At 37.1% G+C, this 21,265-nt stretch overlaps 4 protein-coding genes across 4 annotated transcripts in view; 3 read left to right on the top strand and 1 right to left on the bottom strand.

Annotated features, from left to right (window-relative positions):
• The window catches only part of LOC128882263 (probable multidrug resistance-associated protein lethal(2)03659), a 10,345-nt gene extending 1,564 nt beyond the window's left edge, over positions 1 to 8,781 (bottom strand). Inside the window, exons 1-9 of the mRNA XM_054133849.1 lie at positions 8,634 to 8,781; positions 8,056 to 8,307; positions 7,415 to 7,670; positions 7,167 to 7,341; positions 6,537 to 6,693; positions 5,709 to 5,911; positions 3,637 to 4,957; positions 2,416 to 2,630; positions 1,214 to 2,292 (exon numbers count right to left, since the gene is read on the bottom strand). Coding sequence (XP_053989824.1) covers positions 1,214 to 2,292; positions 2,416 to 2,630; positions 3,637 to 4,957; positions 5,709 to 5,911; positions 6,537 to 6,693; positions 7,167 to 7,341; positions 7,415 to 7,670; positions 8,056 to 8,307; positions 8,634 to 8,707 — 3,732 coding nt within the window. The 5' untranslated portion in view covers positions 8,708 to 8,781. The remainder of the gene's footprint in view (positions 1 to 1,213; positions 2,293 to 2,415; positions 2,631 to 3,636; positions 4,958 to 5,708; positions 5,912 to 6,536; positions 6,694 to 7,166; positions 7,342 to 7,414; positions 7,671 to 8,055; positions 8,308 to 8,633) is intronic.
• A 1,561-nt stretch (positions 8,782 to 10,342) lies between these two features.
• On the top strand, positions 10,343 to 12,614 carry LOC128884585 (uncharacterized; the record flags this gene model as incomplete). The annotated part of the gene is made up of 3 exons (XM_054138059.1): positions 10,343 to 10,408; positions 11,203 to 11,662; positions 12,340 to 12,614. Coding segments are annotated over exons 1-3 (741 nt in total), but the record flags the coding sequence as incomplete, so codon positions are not given.
• On the top strand, positions 12,613 to 14,256 carry LOC128882331 (odorant receptor Or2-like). Its single transcript, XM_054133917.1, has 4 exons — positions 12,613 to 12,623; positions 13,337 to 13,444; positions 13,853 to 14,008; positions 14,132 to 14,256. Exons 1-4 carry the CDS (start codon positions 12,618 to 12,620, stop codon positions 14,180 to 14,182), a joined length of 321 nt encoding a protein of 106 aa, XP_053989892.1. The 5' UTR covers positions 12,613 to 12,617; the 3' UTR covers positions 14,183 to 14,256.
• Positions 14,257 to 15,165: 909 nt separating this feature from the next.
• The window catches only part of LOC128882314 (odorant receptor 9a-like), a 6,790-nt gene continuing 690 nt past the window's right edge, over positions 15,166 to 21,265 (top strand). Inside the window, exons 1-6 of the mRNA XM_054133895.1 lie at positions 15,166 to 15,203; positions 15,952 to 16,411; positions 16,641 to 16,920; positions 17,060 to 17,159; positions 18,331 to 18,438; positions 18,778 to 18,933. Of these exons, the coding sequence (XP_053989870.1) occupies positions 15,198 to 15,203; positions 15,952 to 16,411; positions 16,641 to 16,920; positions 17,060 to 17,159; positions 18,331 to 18,438; positions 18,778 to 18,933 (1,110 nt within the window). The 5' untranslated portion in view covers positions 15,166 to 15,197. The remainder of the gene's footprint in view (positions 15,204 to 15,951; positions 16,412 to 16,640; positions 16,921 to 17,059; positions 17,160 to 18,330; positions 18,439 to 18,777; positions 18,934 to 21,265) is intronic.

Raw genomic sequence — 21,265 nt, 5'->3', positions numbered from 1 at the left:
TGAATTCGTCTTGAAAAGTACTATCGCATGGTATAAAAAAAATATATGATATATATATTCAATATATAGTTCCATTTGAAAAACGAAACTTGACCGTCATACCTCGTTAAATAACAAAGTTAACAAAAATTCCTTCTCGCTGAAACATGAGGCCCATTTTACCATGCAACTTCCATATTTGAAATTTTGCATTCGGCCGATAGTTTTGGAGTTAGAGCTCTGTATTACTTAGGCTGGGACACTTTGTATATCTCTCAGATACCCATCCCCCTCGCTGCCAGTCCATTCATATTTCTTTTGCCCGTAGTTTCGTTCGAATAACCCCAACCACCGGTGTAATATGATCCGAACCGATGATACGCTTCTGTCGAGTGGTTTCTTTTTCTCGGACCTCTTTCTCCTTTCACTATCTGTCCTTTTCTACGTTCGACGCTCGACACCTGGCAAGTGTAAACACATAAAAACCTCGTGTGTCAATATTTTGGGCCTCCGATTTAAATGCCTCCTTCAGTCGATACTGTATCTTCTAATGTTTTGCCAACGAATTTCGAGGGTAGAGAAAGACAGCGAATAAAAAAGAGGACGGAGCGACGTGCGAAAATTGCGACCAACACATGTAGTAAATATGATGCGAATTACGTCGTGTTTGGTCTCATTTTAATGAGAAAAATGTCAGGAATACGATGGTAACAGTTTTACAACAAGAACGGTAGTAATAAAAAAAAATTTGATATCTGATTCCGGATCATGTTACTGTCCATTTATCGTAGAGAAACTTGTGCATTTAAAGAGACTGTTGAATTATATACAGACACATATATGGACCATTATATAATTATATATATATATATATATATATATACTATGTATATACTATTAACTATAATTAATTATATATATATCTTTATATATATATAAATATTGAATTATATATATATATATAATTCAACATGCACAAGTTTCTCTACGATAAAATAATAATAATATATATATATATATAGGTAACGTGGCGTTGAACATGTTAAAGGTAAGATTTGAAACAATCTCAAAGTAAGAAAACCAATCAGTAATTCGCTCCCAGGCGAATTTCGACCAGTAAAACATTACGTAAGAATGGCTTTGATCCACTCTCCATCCCGAGACAAGATCATGCATAGATATTTTAAACCTCCTTACGTCATTAACGAATGGCCCCTAACCCATGACTACTTACTACTAGGTAACCTTGGTCCATCACGAGTATCTTGTCGCTATCCATTATAGTATTTAACCTATGCGCTATGGTAAAGACCGTGCAATCCCTGAATTTCTTCCTGATAGTCGTTTGTATCAACGAATCAGTCTGTGGATCGACATTGGCAGTGGCTTCGTCGAGCACCATAATTTTGTTATTCCTAACCAGTGCACGAACAAGGCATAATAATTGACGCTGACCGACGCTGAAATTTGACCCATCCTCGGCTACCTTGCTGTCCAAGCCAGCGGCTACATCCAGGATCGTTTCCTTCAACTCGACCTCTTCCAGAGCCTCCCACAGCGCGCTGTCGGAAAACTCGTCGAATGGGTCCAGGTTTCGGCGAAGACTACCACCGAACAGTACCGGCTCCTGCGGTATAATACTAATTTTCGAGCGGAAGTCGTGCAACGCGACCGTGCTCGTCGGTATATCGTCTATGAGAACGTCCCCTTCCACGTAGGCTAATCGGAAGAGCGCGCTGATCAAGGAAGTTTTTCCAGCGCCAGTTCTACCTACGACACCGACCTTCTCTTTGGGCATGATCACGAAGCTCACGCCTTTCAGAACGTGAGCACCGTTAGGCCCGTACTTTAGTCTCACATCCTTAAACTCTACGCGACCCTTGATAGGCCAGTTCTCCGGAGGTTTTTGTTCTGGAGTGCTGTCCAGGAAAGGCTCCTCCTCTAAGTTACTGTACTCTACAACTCTTTCTACGGAGGTGATTTGATTCTCCAGCTCGGCTGTTTGCCTCATGCCCCACTGTAAGATTCCAGTGACCGCCATGATCTGCGTGAGCACCAGGCCGATGTCTCCAGCAACGGCCAGGTTTTCGGACAACACGAACGTGACCGTTATCAATGCCACGTAAAACATACAGAACATCTCGATGTAGAGACCGAAAGCTCGCGAGAGGCAGATGAATATAAACCAAGTGGATGTGTGGAGATCTTGATGATTGTCGAACTCTGACGTGACTATCTTCTGGGCGTTGAACGCTCTGATCGTTGTCAGTCCTTGCAACGTTGCGCCGACGTGGTCGAACACTGGCGATCTTGCTAGAAAAACGATATTTCTAGATGAGCTTTCAGACACACCGTTCACGGAGATCGTTTCTCCGCGAAGTTTATGAAATTGTTTTACTCTCGCTAATTCGTTCTCAATAGGTGCTTAGTACTTACTGATACCCTCCATACGTTTAATGGCACGACTAGTCTTAATGTAAATTACTCGCATAAAGTAGAAAATCAGTATGACGACGAACGTTGGTATTAACAACCAGAGACTCACGGTACCAACGATGATCACAGTTGCCATGAAACTTAAGAACATCATCATCACGTCGAACATTGTAAATGGCAGCTTCTTGTCGACGATACCGATATCTTTGGAAAACCTTGATTCAGAAATGGAAGAGTCAATGTCAATTTCATGGGTGGGAGAAAACTGTATAGATTCATGTACAGGGCCAGCTCTAGGTATACAGACACCTTTAATCATAAAATATTTCCTTCTGGTATATTATCATTTGTATTTTTTTCTTTATTTTAATTGTTAAGAAGTTTATTTGAGATGTTTATTTGTTAATGTTCAAATTATTATAAAACTAATAGAACTTCTTAAAAAGGACCCTCCAATAATTTATTTCAGCTCGATTTTCAACACAAATATATATGCAAGTAAAAAAAAATGTTGTCCAAGACTTAAAAAAACATATAACCAGTGTTTAAAGGGAAATATGAGGACTTGCATTCATTTTCTTGAAATAAATTCTCAAAGAAGACTATATTATTGAAGAACTTGACTCTCTACGTTGTGTACACATTTTTATATCTTCTTGTATATTAAGCGAATTGCTTCAACACTATTTTTTTTTTATTTTTTACACATTATTACTATACTTTCTGATGTATGACTTTTCATGTCTCATATGGACTTACGTACATTCCTCGTTTTTGTATTCATTAAAAATTCACAAAAAGGAACATCATATAGAGTAGATCTCTTTTGTCAATGAAGTGGTAAAATAGATTCAGAAATACAACTAACACATTAATATTTTACGTTTCTAATACAAAGTACCGACAAAAATAATCAAATTCTAAAGCTGTAACGTAAATAAGATCGTAAATTTGCAGCGTTAGGCCGAAGATAAAAATTAGAAAATATGTTTTGAAATATCAATGTTGTAAGTACGTAGTGTATCAAATAAAAAGTCACGAATTTATGTAGTTTCTGTAGATATCTAGTGTCTGTACTCCCACAACATGTACAATGTTACCAATAAATAAATATTTCCTAAAACAGCCTAATCGCAGCAGGAAAACCGAAGAAACGAGTTTACCGTCCGTCGACTCGACACCTCAAGCTGGCCCTGTTGACGCACAAATGCGATCGAATACCTGTTCAATATACGACCCGCGGGATTGGTATTGTAAAAATACATCACGGCCCGCACGATGCTGCGGAACATGTCCGCGTGCAAGTTTTTCGATGCCCGCATGCATACCGCGTAGTACGCAAAGGTTTGGAACATATAGATGCCGATGAAGCCCACGGTCAGCCCACTATAAAGATAAATAATTCCATGACGAGACAGCGGGCTATACCATTGAAAATCCATTGTACCGTTCTCGGTTCTGACCCACGACGCCACTTCGGTGTTCACCCAAAACGCGAGCAAATAATCGCTCCCGCTGGCCATCGCCTGGCTACAGACAAAGAATATCGCCATCAGAACGACCAGGAAACAGTTCTTGCTCGCCTTCCAATAGGCCAGGAAGACCGTCGCGGAAACGCTTCCAGTCGTCCTCGTTTCCGCCACCTCGACCGGCTCGTCAGCCGTGACCGTTTCCTCGTCTTTCTTCAGGTTCTCCACCGAGTCCACGGTATCGTTTCCGTCCTCGTCCACTTTCGCGTCTTTCTCCTTGCCCACGTCTTGGAAGATCTTCATGAAATCCAGGTTCATGCTCTGAAGTTCCTCGAAGCTGCCTCTTGCCTGGACGCTACCGTTGCTCATCACGATGATCTCGTCGGCCGACTTCAGGTACTGGACTTGATGGGTGACTAGGATTCGAGACTTGCCTTTGAGGAAGTCGCATATGCACTCGTCGACGATACGACTGCCGACGTGGGCGTCCACTGCCGATAGAGGATCGTCTAGGAGGTAAATGTCGGCCTCGGCGTATATGGCGCGGGCCAGATTGATCCTGGCTCGTTGGCCACCGCTCAGATTGATCCCTCTTTCGCCGACCATGGTGTTGTCGTGATGGGGCATGGAGTCTATGTCGCGTCTCAGCTGACAGACTCGGATCACCTCGTTGTAACGAGCCTCGTTCATGGGCTGGCCGAACAGGATGTTCTGTCTGATCGAAGAAGCGAAGATCCACGGTCGTTGGTCGGCGAAGCTTATCTTCCCGCTGATTTCCAGGACGCCTTTGTCCAGGGGTAGCTCGTTAAGTATCGCCTGCAACAAACTGCTCTTCCCTGACCCTATCTGACCGACTACGGCTACGAAGCTGCCAGCTTGCACCGTTAGGTCCACGTTCTGCAAGGTGTAGTCTCTGAACTCGTCCCATCTGGCGGTGACGTTTTTCAGGTAGACCGGGACTGATTGCGTGGCTATTTGATTTTTAGTTGGCCGAGGCTCCGACACCTCGGGGTGCAACATGAACTTCTCGAGACGCCTGATGGACACTGTTGCCTCAGCTAGTTGGTGGACACCTGGGTGCACAATTTGAATGTTATAGGTGATTTTATTGGTGGATGCTGGGGGCCTAGATGACTCGAGTTAGAGGACAGGGAGCGTTGCTTTATGGCTTTCGTTAATGTGTAATTACAATATAATGTCACTTATGACGTGGATTACTGTACAGTGAGTGTTATCTATAACTACAATTGTGGTGATTGAATTGTATCGTAATTCAATCTTGAGTCGAACGGAATTACCGAATTACAGAATGAATTATTGAATTTAATTACGCAGTAATTCAATTATATGATTCAATCACGTAAGAATTCATTCGCGTAATTTCATTACATTCTATTATAATTATATAGTAGTTCAATTACGTAATTTAATTACAATGTATTTCGATTATGTAATAATTCAATAGCGAAATTTAAATACAATGTGTATTTTAATAACGCAGTGATTCGTTGCAATTGAATTACATAATTAAAACTTTTCGGATAATTCAATTACTAATTACTTTAATCATATAATCTAATTGAATTGCAATGTAATTGAACTACTTTCCAATAATAATTTCTGGAGTAATTCTATTGTAACTCTGCGCAACCTCGCGTAAAGTTTGAATTGCCACTCATGATTTGAATTAATGTACATCCAGTGACATTTATGACTTAGATTGCCGTATGTAGAGCGAGTGTCACTTATGAATGGAATTGATAGATAGTAAATTTCATTTATGACCTCGATTTTTACAGTAAGTGTCGCAAATGAACAACTTACTCAAAGCGAATCCAATGGTGACAGAGGATCGTAAAATAGAATAAAATGCTGTTGTCATGAATACTTTCTCGGCGTCGATATTGTTCCCAGTTAAGACGTACGTCAATATAGTAATGAAAAGACTGAAACGAGGCACGTAGATGTCTGCTGTTAATCCGAGCTGCTCGACGATTGAGTATTTTTTTATCACGCTCACTTCTTTCCTAGAGCAAAAGGATTTTATTGTTATTATGGAAAAATAATAACAATACGTCTATATAGTAAATAGTTGGATGGTTTGTAGAAAGGGTATATGATATAAGAGTGTCGTATTTAACCCATTTACCGCCAGGCGAAAAGCGTTTTGCGTTGGGCGCCAAGATTTAAGAAAGATGTGTAATCTTGGTTATTATTTTGATACCAAAAATCATAGTTTTCTGTTAGCTGTTTTCAAAAGAAAATTTACGATCTTCTTTTGCAGTAATTCGTGACTCAAGAGGCTATAAACTTATCCTTCGAGTAATTGCAATCAATTGAACTACGAGACATCTCGTAGTTGGCAGTGAATGGGTTAAAGGTGTAGGTGCCTTTCTTGTACAAAACGTTGTAACGAAAACCAATGATATTCACAACTACATTATATACATATATAAATGTATATTATTTTAGTTTTATCTCCTGAAGGCTACCAGTACGTGATCAAAACATAGACGAATGCTGAAGACGTAAGAAGATGGATACATTCACTGTCCATGACCCGAATACTGGTTACATCGTTGTGTTATTGAATAGGACCCTGAGAGATTGGACAGCGAACGTGTCAAGTACTGCAAGCGGAATTTTTCTTACCGCCTAGCTTTCTCGACGAGAAGCGAATACGGAACTTCCCAAACGTACATCTTGATGATCTCTACCCCAGCGATAATTTGATTCATCAATCTCAGCCTATCGTCGGTCTTTTGCGCTGATCCGAGCGTCAACCGTGACACTTTTCGACCCAAGAACACTATAAAATGCAATGTCGGAAATAGCTGACACCCACGAGATCCACTTCAACTTTAGATTTACAAATAGAAAATTTAATTCATGTAAATATTTGTCTTATGGTGGATCTAGAACGATAGGCCTTTTCTCTTTTATGAAATGCAAATTTTTTGTTATGAGATTTATTATATGTATTCTGTTATTATTCTTTGTATAAAATGTCCAAGAACCTAAACTCTCAAACTTAGAAAACCAAGTAGGACAATAAGGCTGGAATACTTAAATATGTGAAAGAGAGTGCGTGAGAATAATTATTGGTAAAAATAGGGTTCATCCCTGAAATGGGTTTCACATACTATCAAAAGACAGAGAAAGGATACAATAATACTTAAAAATTTATTTCAAACAATATTTGAAATGTTTAAAATGTTTTCGAAAATAAAAAAGGAAAAGTATTCTCAAAGAAACACAGTAGGAATTTGTTTGTTGTCTTACATTGCAACGGTATGCATAACATGAACGTCGTCATCCCAGCAATGGCGCCGATCCCGAGTTCACGAAATATAAGATAGGTTACTAGAAGGATTTGCAGCGGGCCGATCCACAAATAATGAGCGCAGAAAACAAAGTAATCGAGCCTGTTAACGTCGTTGCTCAGGAAATTGACCAACTGAAAGACCGCGAGGCAATAAGGTCACGCATCTGAATCGAATCGATCGACCTTAATTTAATTAATTCGTCACCTGTCCAGCGGACGTTTCGTTCTCGAGGACAGAAGTGGACAGCCTCAGTATCTTTCTATAGATCAGCGTGCAGCAGGCCACTCTGACTTTCATTCCTACGTGCATTAAATTCTGCAACGACCAATGTAAAAGTATATTGTCGATCATTGGCATCAGGCAGAACGCTGCCGTGTAATAATATATATCGGTGCCCCATCCTTTCTTGTTTCCAGAGAAGTAACGCAACAATCTGGCCAGCAGAAAAGGTTGCGCAATTCTGAAACAACGCTCGATTTAGATATTTACCTCTCGATGGTTCTTTACTTACGTTATCCAAGGACTAAGGTTTTGCTACGTTTTGTTACTTGCACTGGTCGAAACAATTGGAAAATCAATTTACAATATATGGCACATGATTAAACATTTTTAAACTTCGCAGACTAACCCTTTGAATGGTATGGAATTTAGGAGTGTATATGCTAATATTAGACTAATAGAGACTTAAAGAATACGAATACTTATGAGACTAACCGTAAGGACTTTGTATAACTAATGACACTCGCATTTAAATAAAATTCCAAAGGAGACGAGACGATTCTCCAATTATTTTGGGCAGTGCTTTAGGGTATCTATTATTTAATCGTGCAGCTTTGATACTGTACCGTATACCAAATTCTAGAATAAACAACACTAATCCAGTGTTGATGACTATTTTACCAAAGCACTTATAGAGTACTCTGAATAAACTGGGCTTCGAGCCATTCTTCTTTTTCTCGCATCGTATCGATTCGTTTTCCCAATTTTTCACGATACGTTGCCCTAACTTATTACTTTCATCTTCTTGTAGAGGGGAATACAAATCACTCTCTTCCAATTCTTTTTTGTAACCAACAATGAACAGCTTGAGGATCCACCTGTTCGTCGAATGAACGTTACAAAATACGGCATTTTCCCCCGAACATTATAAATAAGAATATTCATTTAAAAACACTGTCAAAATATATTATGTTTCTTATGAATCTAATGAACAATATTATCATAATAAGGTCTTTATTTCTTATATGTAGTGAAAATAGTTTATAACTATTAGTTTGTAACTCTGAAACTCCTACAATAAATATTTTCTGTCTCATGAATATCATAAATGAGAATTTTTATTTTCAAGATCTTACAATAACTCCATTTTTTAATTTTTGCTCATCTTTGTTGCAAACGAGGTAAAATTTGAGACGATTCTCACCAGAATGTAAGGATGGATAATACGTTGGCCTTCTGTCGCGGATTCTTCACTTCTTTCCTCTGTTTTTGGTCCATTTTTGTGAAAGGAACTGTTCTTTGTCATCTCAAAACGTTTGCGAATATAGATTTCTTCGTGTGCGTCTCATTTGCTGTAATCAAAGAACGAAAAGTAATGAAAACAACGCTTCATACAAAACATACTTTGCGAATCATTTATCATCGTTTAAGATAATTCCAGTGAAGACATTTTATCTGCACTAAATTATTCAAGAATTAACGTAGCTTTTGTTCTTAACTCGCATTTATACAACAGCTGTAAGTAAAATAAAGTATTTTTTCTTACGTTAGTCCACGTTTTTAAAAGAGGCAATAAATAAAAGAATTTAATTAGAAATTTAGTTAGTGAAATTCCAATTAGAATTTAACCTTTTGTGCTTCACTGGTGCTTCAACTTTTATTTACAGTAACAGAAGCTGAATTAAATTAATAAACGAGCCAAATTAAAACTACAAGTGTTTATCAATTTTTGTGGAATAATGTACACTTTTAATTTTCGGAAGCAACACCAGAAAATTATGTTGAAGTTGCTATGTGCTCGAAACAAAAAGTATTCTGTTTTATTCATAAAATCCATAAAAGCTCAACAGATTTATTGCTAGGAATTGAATAATAAAATTGTATACAAAAGTAAGGTAGTAGTATTTCTCTTTGACGTGTAGTGATCCTTGGATTAGTCAATGTGTGCTCTGTGTGTAAGTGTACGACAGCTATGACGAAGAGAAATTTAATCATGGACAGCAATTAGGAGCAATTCTTTTCGTTATCTACGCGTGATACAAGGTCGCATGTCATACAGGAAATTCCGCTGTTGCGGAAGTCGACTTATCAGTGTTTGCAACGTAGACAAGATTTACGACTGTGTTGAACAACATCGGTAGGTATTAAGAGATTTATATGAAACGATAATTTTACATAAGAAACATGAACACTCGTTACTTGATCTCTTCGTCTCTTAAATGAAAATTGACGAGAAGTTGTGTCACAAATTGGCAAATAATTAAAGTATGTGTAAATACATTCATTACGTAATGAATTTGCAAAATAATATCGTTTATATAATAATGTATTATTAATATAATTAATAATTAATATGATGGATACATTTAATAATACATACGTAGTCGAATAATTAAAATCTCGTCCAAAACAGCACTCGAATTCTCAATCGCAACAGTCTCGATATTCCCTCTCCGAAATTCGCAAACCATACTACCTCGCGAATGCATGCTGCCAACTGACATGTTCTCTGTTCCATATCCAACGCAAAACTAAAGCAAGTCCGGCTCCTGAAATTTTTTCACCGCGATACGTCAGCTCGGGCCGATAAATAACTAAAGCCAACGGTGAATTCGAAATGTGACTTTAAACTGTTGAAAGAATTTTTTTCGAGCAAGTCCCAACAATGTGGTAAATTTAATTATCGATAAATGCTACATTTGCATCACAATACATCTCTGCACGCAAAGAAAATCAATGCCAGTAGTTATAGCGAAAGCTTGAGTTTCAAAGAAGTTTGAAGTTTGCGCAGGGAAGATCAATTGCCAATTTTTTTGCGTTGCGAAGACGAAGTTCGAGAAGTGTATTTTAACAAGAGGTGCGCTTTACACACAGTTATCGCCAATCGATTGCGCTCAGGTGACCACGTTAGGACGAAATTCCCAGTCACGCGATCACAGTGTCAATTCGAGGACCGAGTAACGCAGAACCGCGATGGAAGTGAGACAACAAATCATTCTCTATTGGGTTGTAACATAAGACATTTTTGACAGATCGTGGGACAATCGGGGGCTCGAGTTAGAAGATGGAAAAGAAATGGAAAAGAAAAGAATGGCTTTGTGCATTTAAATCTCCCGCATAGCTGAGTTACACTGTAATTGCACTGTAATTCAATTATGTGATCCATTTACATTGCATTTCAATTACATTGCAGTTAAATAAAATAAGTCAAACCATTTAATTAGTTCAATTGTTAATCACTGTAATTGTATCATCTATTCAATAACGTAGAAATTCAATTACATCGTACTTCAATTACGTAGTAACTCAATTACGTTACAGTTGAATTATATAATTCAAACTCTCCAATGAATTCAATTGTTAATCAGTCTAATTATGAATCTAATTAAGTTAAAATGTAATCGAAATATAGTGTTACTGAAATACAGTTCTCTGTTTAGACAATACAAATTTATGAACAATAACATGTTCATCATTAATAATTACTCCCTTCCATTTAAAGCGTAATTTAATTGAACAAGGCTGATTGAATTTAATCGAATGAGAGATTTCAATCTGAATCACAGATCAAAATCTAAATGTACTACCTTGCAACAGTAATTCATGGGATAATTCAATTCTTCTTCTGCACTACTCTGCTTTACCATAACCATATCATAAAAAGTCCAGAAATAGCGTGCATCAGACTTTCTATAGATATGTTACAACCCAATACTTCTCAACATTCATCTCGTTGAAACAATTGTAGAAACACTTTGCTGTGCACGTTTCAGGCCACCAAAGACGTCAAAATCAGAGATCCTCTCGTGTTAAACGAGAGGCTTCTTTCTCTATCAGGAACTTGGCCAGTAATGAATAGGTATATACCATTCGCCTTCATGCTCGTCTATGTTGCTCTGTTTCTGGTCATGCAATATTGGGATTTCTACGAGAGCCTCGACGATGTCAATTTAGCGGTTCAAAATTTGTTGGAATCTTTGGTAACGACTTCGTCCTATCTAGTTCTTATTCTAATCAAACTAAACGCCAAGAAATTGAAGGACGTGGTAGTCAAGATGAAGAGAGAAATCACGGACAAGAACACGTTCAAGGATAACGTTGAAAAGCGTTTGTACTACGAGTACAATATTATTTGCAATCGTTTCGTTAAATATGCGACAATAGCTACATTCATCACGATGGTCCTGATGTATACTCATCCTATGATACACTGGGTTTTGACAACTGTTAAAGGTATTTCGGAAATCAGTGACACATGGAAATGTAGGGTAAGTTGACGACGTTGAGCAAAATAATTATTTATGGCTTCAATACGAAAGTTTCGTTAAAAACTGAAATTTATTACGATGTAGTGGCATATTATGTGTTAAATATATATTCGACTAAATTGGTTCTCCAAATAAATCAGGGGAAAAGAGTGCTTTCCATTATAGGGTACAAATTCGTCATCTTACCCAATTGATTCAAGCAATTATTTTAAGTAATTATGTATTAGTTTATTTGAATAATTTGTTTCTTTCTTGTGACACAATATCACATTATAATACGAGTCGCTTTTTTTTTGTTGATTATTTAAGTAATTTACCATCTTGTTTGGGTAGATGTTATTTTTTAAGATATTCATGTATTACCCAATTTGAACAAATAAATGATTTTTCTTCGAATCGTTTCATTCTTTGACAATCAAATACGATTTAACAAATCTCATCACTGGACATGTTGTCAAGTAAATATTATCGAGTTTAATATTCGATAATTGCATAATTGTACACATTTCATTAAACGAATTTCATTAATTGTTTTTATAACTGAATTAAGGTCTCTAGTTATCGTCTCATGAATGCACACGCAACATTGAATTTTATTATTACTTCACGAAAATAGTACACAAACAAATATTTATTTCACAGGTAATTCTACTCTTCAGTACGAACTACCCTTTCGAGCCCACATCTTCTTTGACTACAAACAACCTCGAATCTATCCTCTGGTGTACATATATCAACTTCCTTTAACGTACATACCAATGGTCCACGTCGCTGAAGTTAGTTTCGTAGTTAACTTGATACTGCATCTCTGCTCAAAACTAGCGATATTGTCCTATCGTATACGAAATGTTCAAGTGCAACCAGTTCAATCTTTCAAAAACGGCATTAAAGAGTCCGTGATTGCGCATTTGGAGCTGACAATGTACGTACGTATTTTTTCCAGATTATTGTAATTTCCTTTAGAATATTAGAGTATTTAGTATTAGGATATTTAGAGTATTCCTTCAGAATATTGAAATATCCTTTTGCATGAAGAGTTTTCCGAAATGACCTTTGAGATGTTGTGTTTTTTAATCAAACACAATTTATCCAACTTATTCAACTTTGTGATTTGATACGAAAGTCTTGAGTTCAATTTTCAGATATTCTTTTGAATTTCCTTTTTTGATTCCATAATGAATTTCTATTATCATGTATTGCACACGTATTTATAATATTCCTTTTCGAAAACCCACTACAAGAGTTTACAAAAAATATTAACAGAATAATAATATGACATGTGACATCTGTGAGCTTTAATGTCTTTGTCACTGTGAGAGTACGAGAAAAATTTGTTTAGCAACAATCCCTTACAGGTTATCAAACACACTAACCGACACGTTACATCTGATCCTCCTAGTAGAGCTCTTAAGCTGTGTCTTGAGGCTGGGTCTTTCTCTGTACATTGTACTACTCGTACGTAAACAAATTAAAAGTATTATTCACCCCCCACTTGTACAATTCAAACGGTAAAGGACTCTTTAATTGGTATCGATGCGAGGATTCGATCCTCGAAAAAGGATATTTAGAAAGATATTTAGAAACACTCTGTATAATGAATATGTAAATATAAAATCATGAAGTTTGCTAAACTTTACAGAAATTCTCTACGGAGCCAATGGTTGCATACAATTTTCTGATATACGCCATGGATATAGTTGCTTACGTATTTCTGTATTCTTATGTAGGCGAGCAACTGATGTATCAGGTATGTGCAGCACTAGTTTGTTCACGTTCTGTCAATTTCTTGGATTAGGTAACAAATAAGTTCAACAGTATAACAGTAGATTTTGTTGCTCGAACTGTTCTACTATGATGTATAAGACTGTATCATTTTGTATTATGCTGCATCATTCTGTATTATTTTGTAATATGTTATTTCGTGCTGGATTATTTTGCATTGTTCTGTATCTGCTGTACTATGTTATATAAAACTAGTATCTGCATAAAAACTAGCTTGAATTGTATAAGTACAGATACGTGGGTACAATGAATGAATATAATTCACTTTTAACATAAATGAAATAGGCTTTCTTATAAACTTTATCGAAGTGATAAACATGTATGCCAATTTGTCAATCGTGGTGCAAAACATTAACAAGTCGATATGCTTTAGTCTCAGTGCATCGGCGAGGCATTCTACGATATTAATTGGCCAGAGGTGGAGTACAATGAACGGAAAGCATTGCTGATGGGTATAATGAACGGACAGGGAGCTATGAAGATGACGGCTGGCAAACTTTATACTTTCTCGCTTTTTGGTTTTAGCGGTGTAAGTTCATTTTTATTAAATCAGATTTGTACAAATCAAATAATTATCGTAACAACTAAAATCGTCTCTGTCTCTATCGTAACCAAAAGAAGGTGAATTAACAACAATTTCTATTTCAAACAGATCGTGAAGACGTCTATGGTAAGTTTCACCATGCTACGCGCCAACATGTAAGAACACGGACGAAAGTGCGCAATGTGATTACAACGACTCTGAGCCAGCATGCTAGTGATTCTGTCTTGTACATTGTAATATGTACATGGGTGTTAAGCAGCTTCTGCCGACATACCAAACAAGAATGGTACAAAAACACATAAAGTAGGAAATACAGTGGATTTAATATTTAACAACATATGAATCTCATCTTTGACATTTCCCTTACTGTACATGTCAGATCAGCGTAATAAAACGATATTACGGATAGTGAGACATTAATAGTTTGTAATGTCAAATTGTTGTATCTTTCCTGCAGAATTATTCAAGGATTATTATCACGTCAGTATACCACTGCCAGATTAACACTTACTGTTATTAATTGTCGTTGTCAGTTATCGATGGTCCCTTTGATAACGGTTCACCAGAACTGAGCGTTTGTATTTCCAATAATTTATTTTATAAATCAACTCTTTGCACCGTTTGAAAGAATACAATACAGCATTCCATAGAGTTTCAGTCGAGTTCTATATCGCGAGTTGCGTTGTTCTTTCTCTAGAATTCGCAAATTCGTACGCGATAGAACCATGTCACAATCCCCACTGATACACTCTCTGTTCTCTGATACACACACACACTCTCTCTCTCTCTCTCTGGCAAGCTAAGGCTCATCTACATTTTCCTTATTACTCGGCGTCACGTTCATGGAACAAAATCAAGGATAATGCCTAAGTACACATTTGAAGACTTTAAACAGTTCATAATGCTAAGGATTATTATAGACAATGTAGACAGAAGAAAATCGTAGAACTTTCCAAGAAATCGATGTGAAACGATTAAGGGTGAATATTCGAGAAAGTTCAATTATCTTGCCTTCCCGGAGGAGACGGCATTGCACGTGTCTTAGTTCTACGTTCATTTTCATTTGAAATAATCGTATATCGATTGCGCGCGGGTCAACTTAAAGACGAACGAAATTCGCAGTCACGCGATAGCAATTTACACTCGAGAGTCGATAGACGCGCATCAGAACGCGATGAAAGTGAGACACGATACACCCCTTGTCCGTTGGGTTGTAACATAAGAAGGATCTGATACATTATGAGGGCTAGGAATTGGTTCGATTGTGCACTCGACAAAAATATTATTTCGTCTTTCCTTCCCAATCAACTTAATCACCTTCTGATCAAAATGATATATTATTTTTAAATTCAATTGTTCGACTGTTGTCTTTTTTATCGAAGACAACAGCAACTGGATCAGACCATTACGAGATCTCAGGAAAAAGGTCGTCAGAGTTTTTAATTTTTATCTGTGAAACTAAACGCCGCATGAATAAACTGTAAATATAAAAAAGTTTCGATTTGTCGTTCTCTATAAGGTGATATTTTTATTAAAAATTCGATTGTTCGACTGTTGTCTTTTTTATCGAAGACAACAGCAACAGGATCAGACCGCTGTGAGATCTCAGGAAAAAGGTCTTCTAAGTTTTCAATTTTTATCTGTGAAACTAAACGCCGTATGATTAAACTGTAAATATAAAAAAGTTTCGATTTGTCATGCTCTATAAGGTTATATTTGTTTTTAAATTCACACTCCTACGCCTCTCATAGTCAAAGGTTTAAACAGATTGTTGTTTACGTTTACGCGAAGCACGCATAAAAATTGCAATTCCCATTGTGTCTCAAAATAGTGATGTATCGACGATCAGCGTTTCACATGTTACAACCCAATACCTCTCGACATGATTCATCTCGGTATCATTGGAACAATTTACTTGGCGCGCACAGGACGTCGCAGCCATCAAACTCAGAGACCCGCTCGTGTTGAACGAGAAGATCTTTTCATTGAGCGGTGTTTGGCCACAGCAACGCACCCGCATATTATTGAAATTCACGGTGATATATCTTGGTCTGCACGTGTTTATGGAATATTGGGATCTGATGGATGTCCTCGGCGATCTCGACATGACGGTAATAAACATCTTGGAAACAATGGTAGCGACGTCGACGTATCTCGGTCTTCTTATAGTAATTAGGCGTAGCAAGCAATTGGAGGAAGTGATTGTCGCGATGAAGAGAGAAATCGCGGATGATAAGACCTTCGAAAACATCGAGGAGAAGCGTTTGTATATGAGCTACAACATCATCTGTTGTCGTTTCGGCAAATGCGCGACGATAGCATCGTTCGTCACGATCGCTCTTATGTATTGCCGTCCTCTGATAGATTTGCTCGCTTCTTCTGATCTAGGTATTCCTTAATCAGGTATATATTTACGCGTACGACGAGAACGTGTCCTAGGATTAATTAATCAGTGGGGGAATTAATTAACCAGCGTTGGTGAAATTAACTTTGCCAAAACGTTTTCTGAAACAGTGATGTAGATTCAATGTTGAGTACCATAGTTACTTTACCTACGCGAACGAAACACCTGTAATAATGTTTCAAGTACGGTTTTTATTTACTTATCTTCTTATAGGTAACGGTACTATTCCCTACGTGTTGCCTTTTCGGGCTCATCTCATCTTTGACTACAAGAAACCTCCACTCTATGCTCTCGTATACCTGTACCAACTTCCTGTCACTTACATACCCATGTATCATGTAGCCGAGGTTAGTTTCATAGTAAACACGGTGCTACACCTCTGCGCCAAATTATCGATACTGTCCTATCGTATACGAAATATAGGAGTGAAATCATCTCGATCATTCCAAGATGGCATTAGACAGTCGGTGACGATGCATTTGGAGCTAACCAGGTAATTACGTATTTTTTACGAGTTATTATGTTAATTGTCACTATAAAGAGTTTTATAGTATCCTGTAAATATTGCAGCTTAAGCAGCTGCGATAGAGTGGGATTTCGCAAAGGGTTCGTTTAGAAAGAGTCATTTTCAGGTTATCGAATACATTAAACGGGAGCTTTTATGTGATCCTTCTGCTAGAACTCATGAGCTGCGGCTTCAGGCTGGGTCTAGCATTGTACGTTGTACTCATTGTACGTAGATCAATTTTTATTCCATGTACTGTAAAGAGTTGTCCAAAAGGCTCTTTAGTATTATGTTTTTTAACCCTTTAACTACAAACGACGTATATATCCTTCGATAAATGGTCGCAGAAAAACGTTTGTATTCGTTATATCAGTTTTTTTTAAATATCAGTATATAGAGGATGATTAGACGAAACTTTTTATATTTACACTTTATTCATGGGATGCTTCGTTTCGAAAATAAGAATTGAAAAGCTAGAAGTTTGTTGCAAAAATTAAATTTAAGGAAAAAGGTCTTCTAAGTTTTCAATTTTTATCTCTGAAATTAAACGTTATATGAATAAACTATACAATAAAAAAGTTTTATTTTGTCATTCTCTATAAGCTGATATTTTTTTTAAGTCCCGCAGTCAAAGGGTTAATACTGATATGGGTTCTAAGAGACCCATATATACCAGAGGCATTCAACAATGATAAATTCAACGTTAAGTTGGAATTTGATAGATAATCGAAAGTCTCTGTTAACGAATATTAATGTGTATCAAAACTTTTCTAGCACATTATAAATTAATATAAAGGAACAGCGTATTCAACAATTTTTTCTTCGAAACAATTCACTTCATACAAGATTTGAAAACTTATTAAAAAAGTTGACGATAGGTGGAAGAACTTGCACTTGTACAAATCCCGAAGCGATTTTTTGACAATGTTTCTTTGAGCAGAAAATTCTTAAGGTAAATTTCAATTACATTAATCAGACAAACTCTGTAAAGTATGTCTCCTTGTTCGAAATATGTCAGGTTTTTTTTTAACAATTTTTAAGTTGCGATGCAGACTTGAAACTTGGCACATATTATTTTATTTCAATGCACTATCGAATGATTAATCGCAACATCAATTTGTGTTTAGGGACACATTTATCCCCAGACTATATCTTTTCGCAAGCAACGATTAAAATTCACCTCAAGAGTTTTCTGCTCCAATAAACATAGCAAATAAATCGCTACAGGGAATTTTCATTCGTCACCTTTTGTTCTTGTGTAATTTTATTCACCTGTGATCAACAGCTGTGAGGGTTTAACTATGAGTCGCTGTAACTTCCTGGAAGGCATTGTGTGTCACGTGTATATATTTACTTTAATAGCCATTGATAATGATTCACACTCGTTACACTTTCCAGAAAATCTCCACCGAACCGGTGGTTGCGTACAATTTCCTTGTGCACGCCGCCGATGTCGCTGCATACTTGTACTTGTATTCCTACATCGGCGAACAACTAATGTACGAGGTATGCACGACCATAAACTACATCGCACATATTTTATCAGACTTTTTTTTTATATCAGAATAAATTTCTCTAATTGGTAGGTAGATTTTTAATTGGAAAGGTAGATTTTCACTCTATCGTATAATCATAAATAATTCAATGAAAATGTATAAGTGATATTTATTACGTTACTTTGTTAGAACAACAAACTTTTTCACGGATTTACCAATTGTAAATGTATGATGTAAGATTATACTTTATAAAAATACATAAATGAAATGGAGATTTTTACACTATTGTATAACCACAAATAGTTAAATGAAAATCTAGATGTGGTGTGTATTTCGTTGTGTATTTCAGTCTCGGATGGTGGGCGAAGCATTCTACGATATCAATTGGCCTGAAGTGGCAAGCAACGACAGAAAAGCTTTGTTGATGTGCATGATGAACGGGCAAAGAACCATGTACATTACAGCTGGAAAATCTTATACTTTCTCGCTGTTCGGTTTTACTGGCGTAAGTACAACTACTCCCTTCTATTATTTAAAATGATTGCAAACGATAAAATTATTCGTTAAGGGTGAAAAGAGTGATGCATTTTTAAGAGAAAATGAAGAAATCGTTACATTTCACTGAATAGCTACTCCAGTTGTCGCATATTTGTGGAATATTATTCATAGCTGGAAATAATTTATACAAGTTAGATTAAAGTGTAAATTATGTCGCTAAATTTTCTTTTTACCCATACTAAAAACCAATATATATGTAGAAACTCCAATGACTTCGTTTATCTCCTTGAAATAAATTACGACAACTTCGTTTTTCTACGATATATTCTCGTGTAATTAAAAACAGGCCAATTATTATTTCTACACTGCTGTCAAAATTACATCAATTATCGTACGTATTCAAATTCTATTCCTGGTTATGAAAAATATTATGAAAATCTTTTCATTTTATTAACCGACTTCGAAAAGGAGGAGATTACTCAATTCAACATGTATATATATATTTTTTTTTTTTTTTTTTTTTTTTAATGTCTGTTCACCGATTACGCCGAGATGGCTTGACCAATCAGAATGGAACCTGTTGCATCTTGTAGAGCATGCCCTCGCGGTGATACTGCTGTTAAGACTTTTTGCGATTTATCATTTTTTACCTGTCTTTTTACCAAAAAACCGTGATTTGTAGGTGTGCTTGCCGATTACGTCGAGATGGCTTGATCAATCGGAGTGAAACCTCTTGCATCTTGTCGAATATTTCTTCCAGTTGGTCGCGTAAAAGAAACATTTTGTGATTTGTCATTTTTTACCCGTTTTTTTTTTTAAACAGAAACATTTTATCTTGCTTCTTACTCTGAGACGGATGGATCAATCAAATTGAAACTTCTTGCATCTGGAAGAGCATTTGCCATTTGGTCCCATAACAAAACATTTGTCCTTGTCTTATTTTTTTCCACTTTATATCACTTTTTATCGCAAAAAGCGTACTATTTCACGTATGTTTGCCTGAAACCGATAAAATCGATGAAACCCCTTACATTTTGCTGCCGGAGAGGTTTTCGCAATGATCACAGATGCAAAAATTTATGAATTTCTGTATTGTTTATAACTATTGTTATCGCAAAATTCCTATTATATGATGTAACTCGGTGAGGAATTTACCGGGCGCGATGGAACTTTCCGCATTTAATAATAGATGAATTCGTGATGTTCCTATTTGCAAAAATTTATGGACTTTCATTGTTTAAAATCATTGTTGGTGCAAAATTGCTATGCTCTGGTGTAGCTCGACAAGGAATTTACCAAACGCAATCAATCCTTTCACATGTATGTAGGAGTCTATGTCTATACGAAAAATAAGGCACGGGGATTCGAACTCACGATCCTCGGATCCACAGTCGACCGCTTTACCTACGCGACCAATCCCGTACCCTGTTGTTCGAGGCTTCGTTAAGGAGATATTGACAGAAACCCCCGACCAATCAGAGCGCGAGTATGCCGGTAGCATAGGCTCCACAGACGCTCCCCCGGCATACTCGCGCTCTGATTGGTCGGGAGTTTCTGTTTCTGGAATATCTCCTTAACGAAGCCTCGAGCAACATTTTCGCTAAGGAAAAATTGATTCAACGCCCCCTCCACCGTGGAACAAGCCTTTTCAAGGACCTCCAACGAAAGTCAAATAAAACAGCAAAAGTCGATAATGTAGATTGCTCGGCCGATAATACAGATTGCTCTGCCGATAATGCAGAGTTTTCGGCCGATAATTCAGATTACTTTGCCGATAATGCAGATTGCTCTGTCGATAATATAGATCGGCCGGCCGATAATGCAGATTGCTCTGTCGGTAATATAGATCGGCCGGTCGATAGTGCAGATTGCTCTGTCGGTAAAACAGATTACTCTGCCGATAATGCAGAGTGTTCGGCCGATAATTCAGATTACTCTGCCGATAATGCAGATTGCTCTGTCGATAATATAGATCGGCCGGCCGATAATGCAGATTGCTCTGTCGGTAATATAGATCGGCCGGTCGATAATGCAGATTGCTCTGTCGGTAAAACAGATTACTCTGCCGATAATGCAGAGTGTTCGGCCGATAATGCAGATTGCTCTGTCGGTAATGCAGATTACTCAGTCGGTAATGCAGAGTGTTCGGCCGATAATGCAGATTGCTCTGTCAGTAATGCAGATTACTCAGTCGGTAATGCAGAGTGCTCGGTCGATAATGTAGAGTGCTCGGCCGATAATGCAATTATTTAATACTTTTCACGGCATTTTCCTATACTTGTAAGCAATTATATCCAGAGCTAGTGCGAATTCATATAAATTGACTAAAAAGTATTTCA

The sequence above is a fragment of the Hylaeus volcanicus genome, chromosome 1, assembly GCF_026283585.1.
Source record: "Hylaeus volcanicus isolate JK05 chromosome 1, UHH_iyHylVolc1.0_haploid, whole genome shotgun sequence".
Lineage (NCBI taxonomy): Eukaryota > Metazoa > Arthropoda > Insecta > Hymenoptera > Colletidae > Hylaeus > Hylaeus volcanicus.
This window is presented reverse-complemented; position numbering and strand designations above follow the sequence as displayed.

Bases quoted from the DNA above. Each gene is read 5' to 3' on its own strand.
- LOC128882331 (XM_054133917.1), top strand. The intron at 13,445-13,852 runs GTATGTGCAGCA...GATATGCTTTAG, and splicing joins GCGAGCAACTGATGTATCAG to TCTCAGTGCATCGGCGAGGC. The intron at 14,009-14,131 runs GTAAGTTCATTT...TATTTCAAACAG, and splicing joins CGCTTTTTGGTTTTAGCGGT to ATCGTGAAGACGTCTATGGT.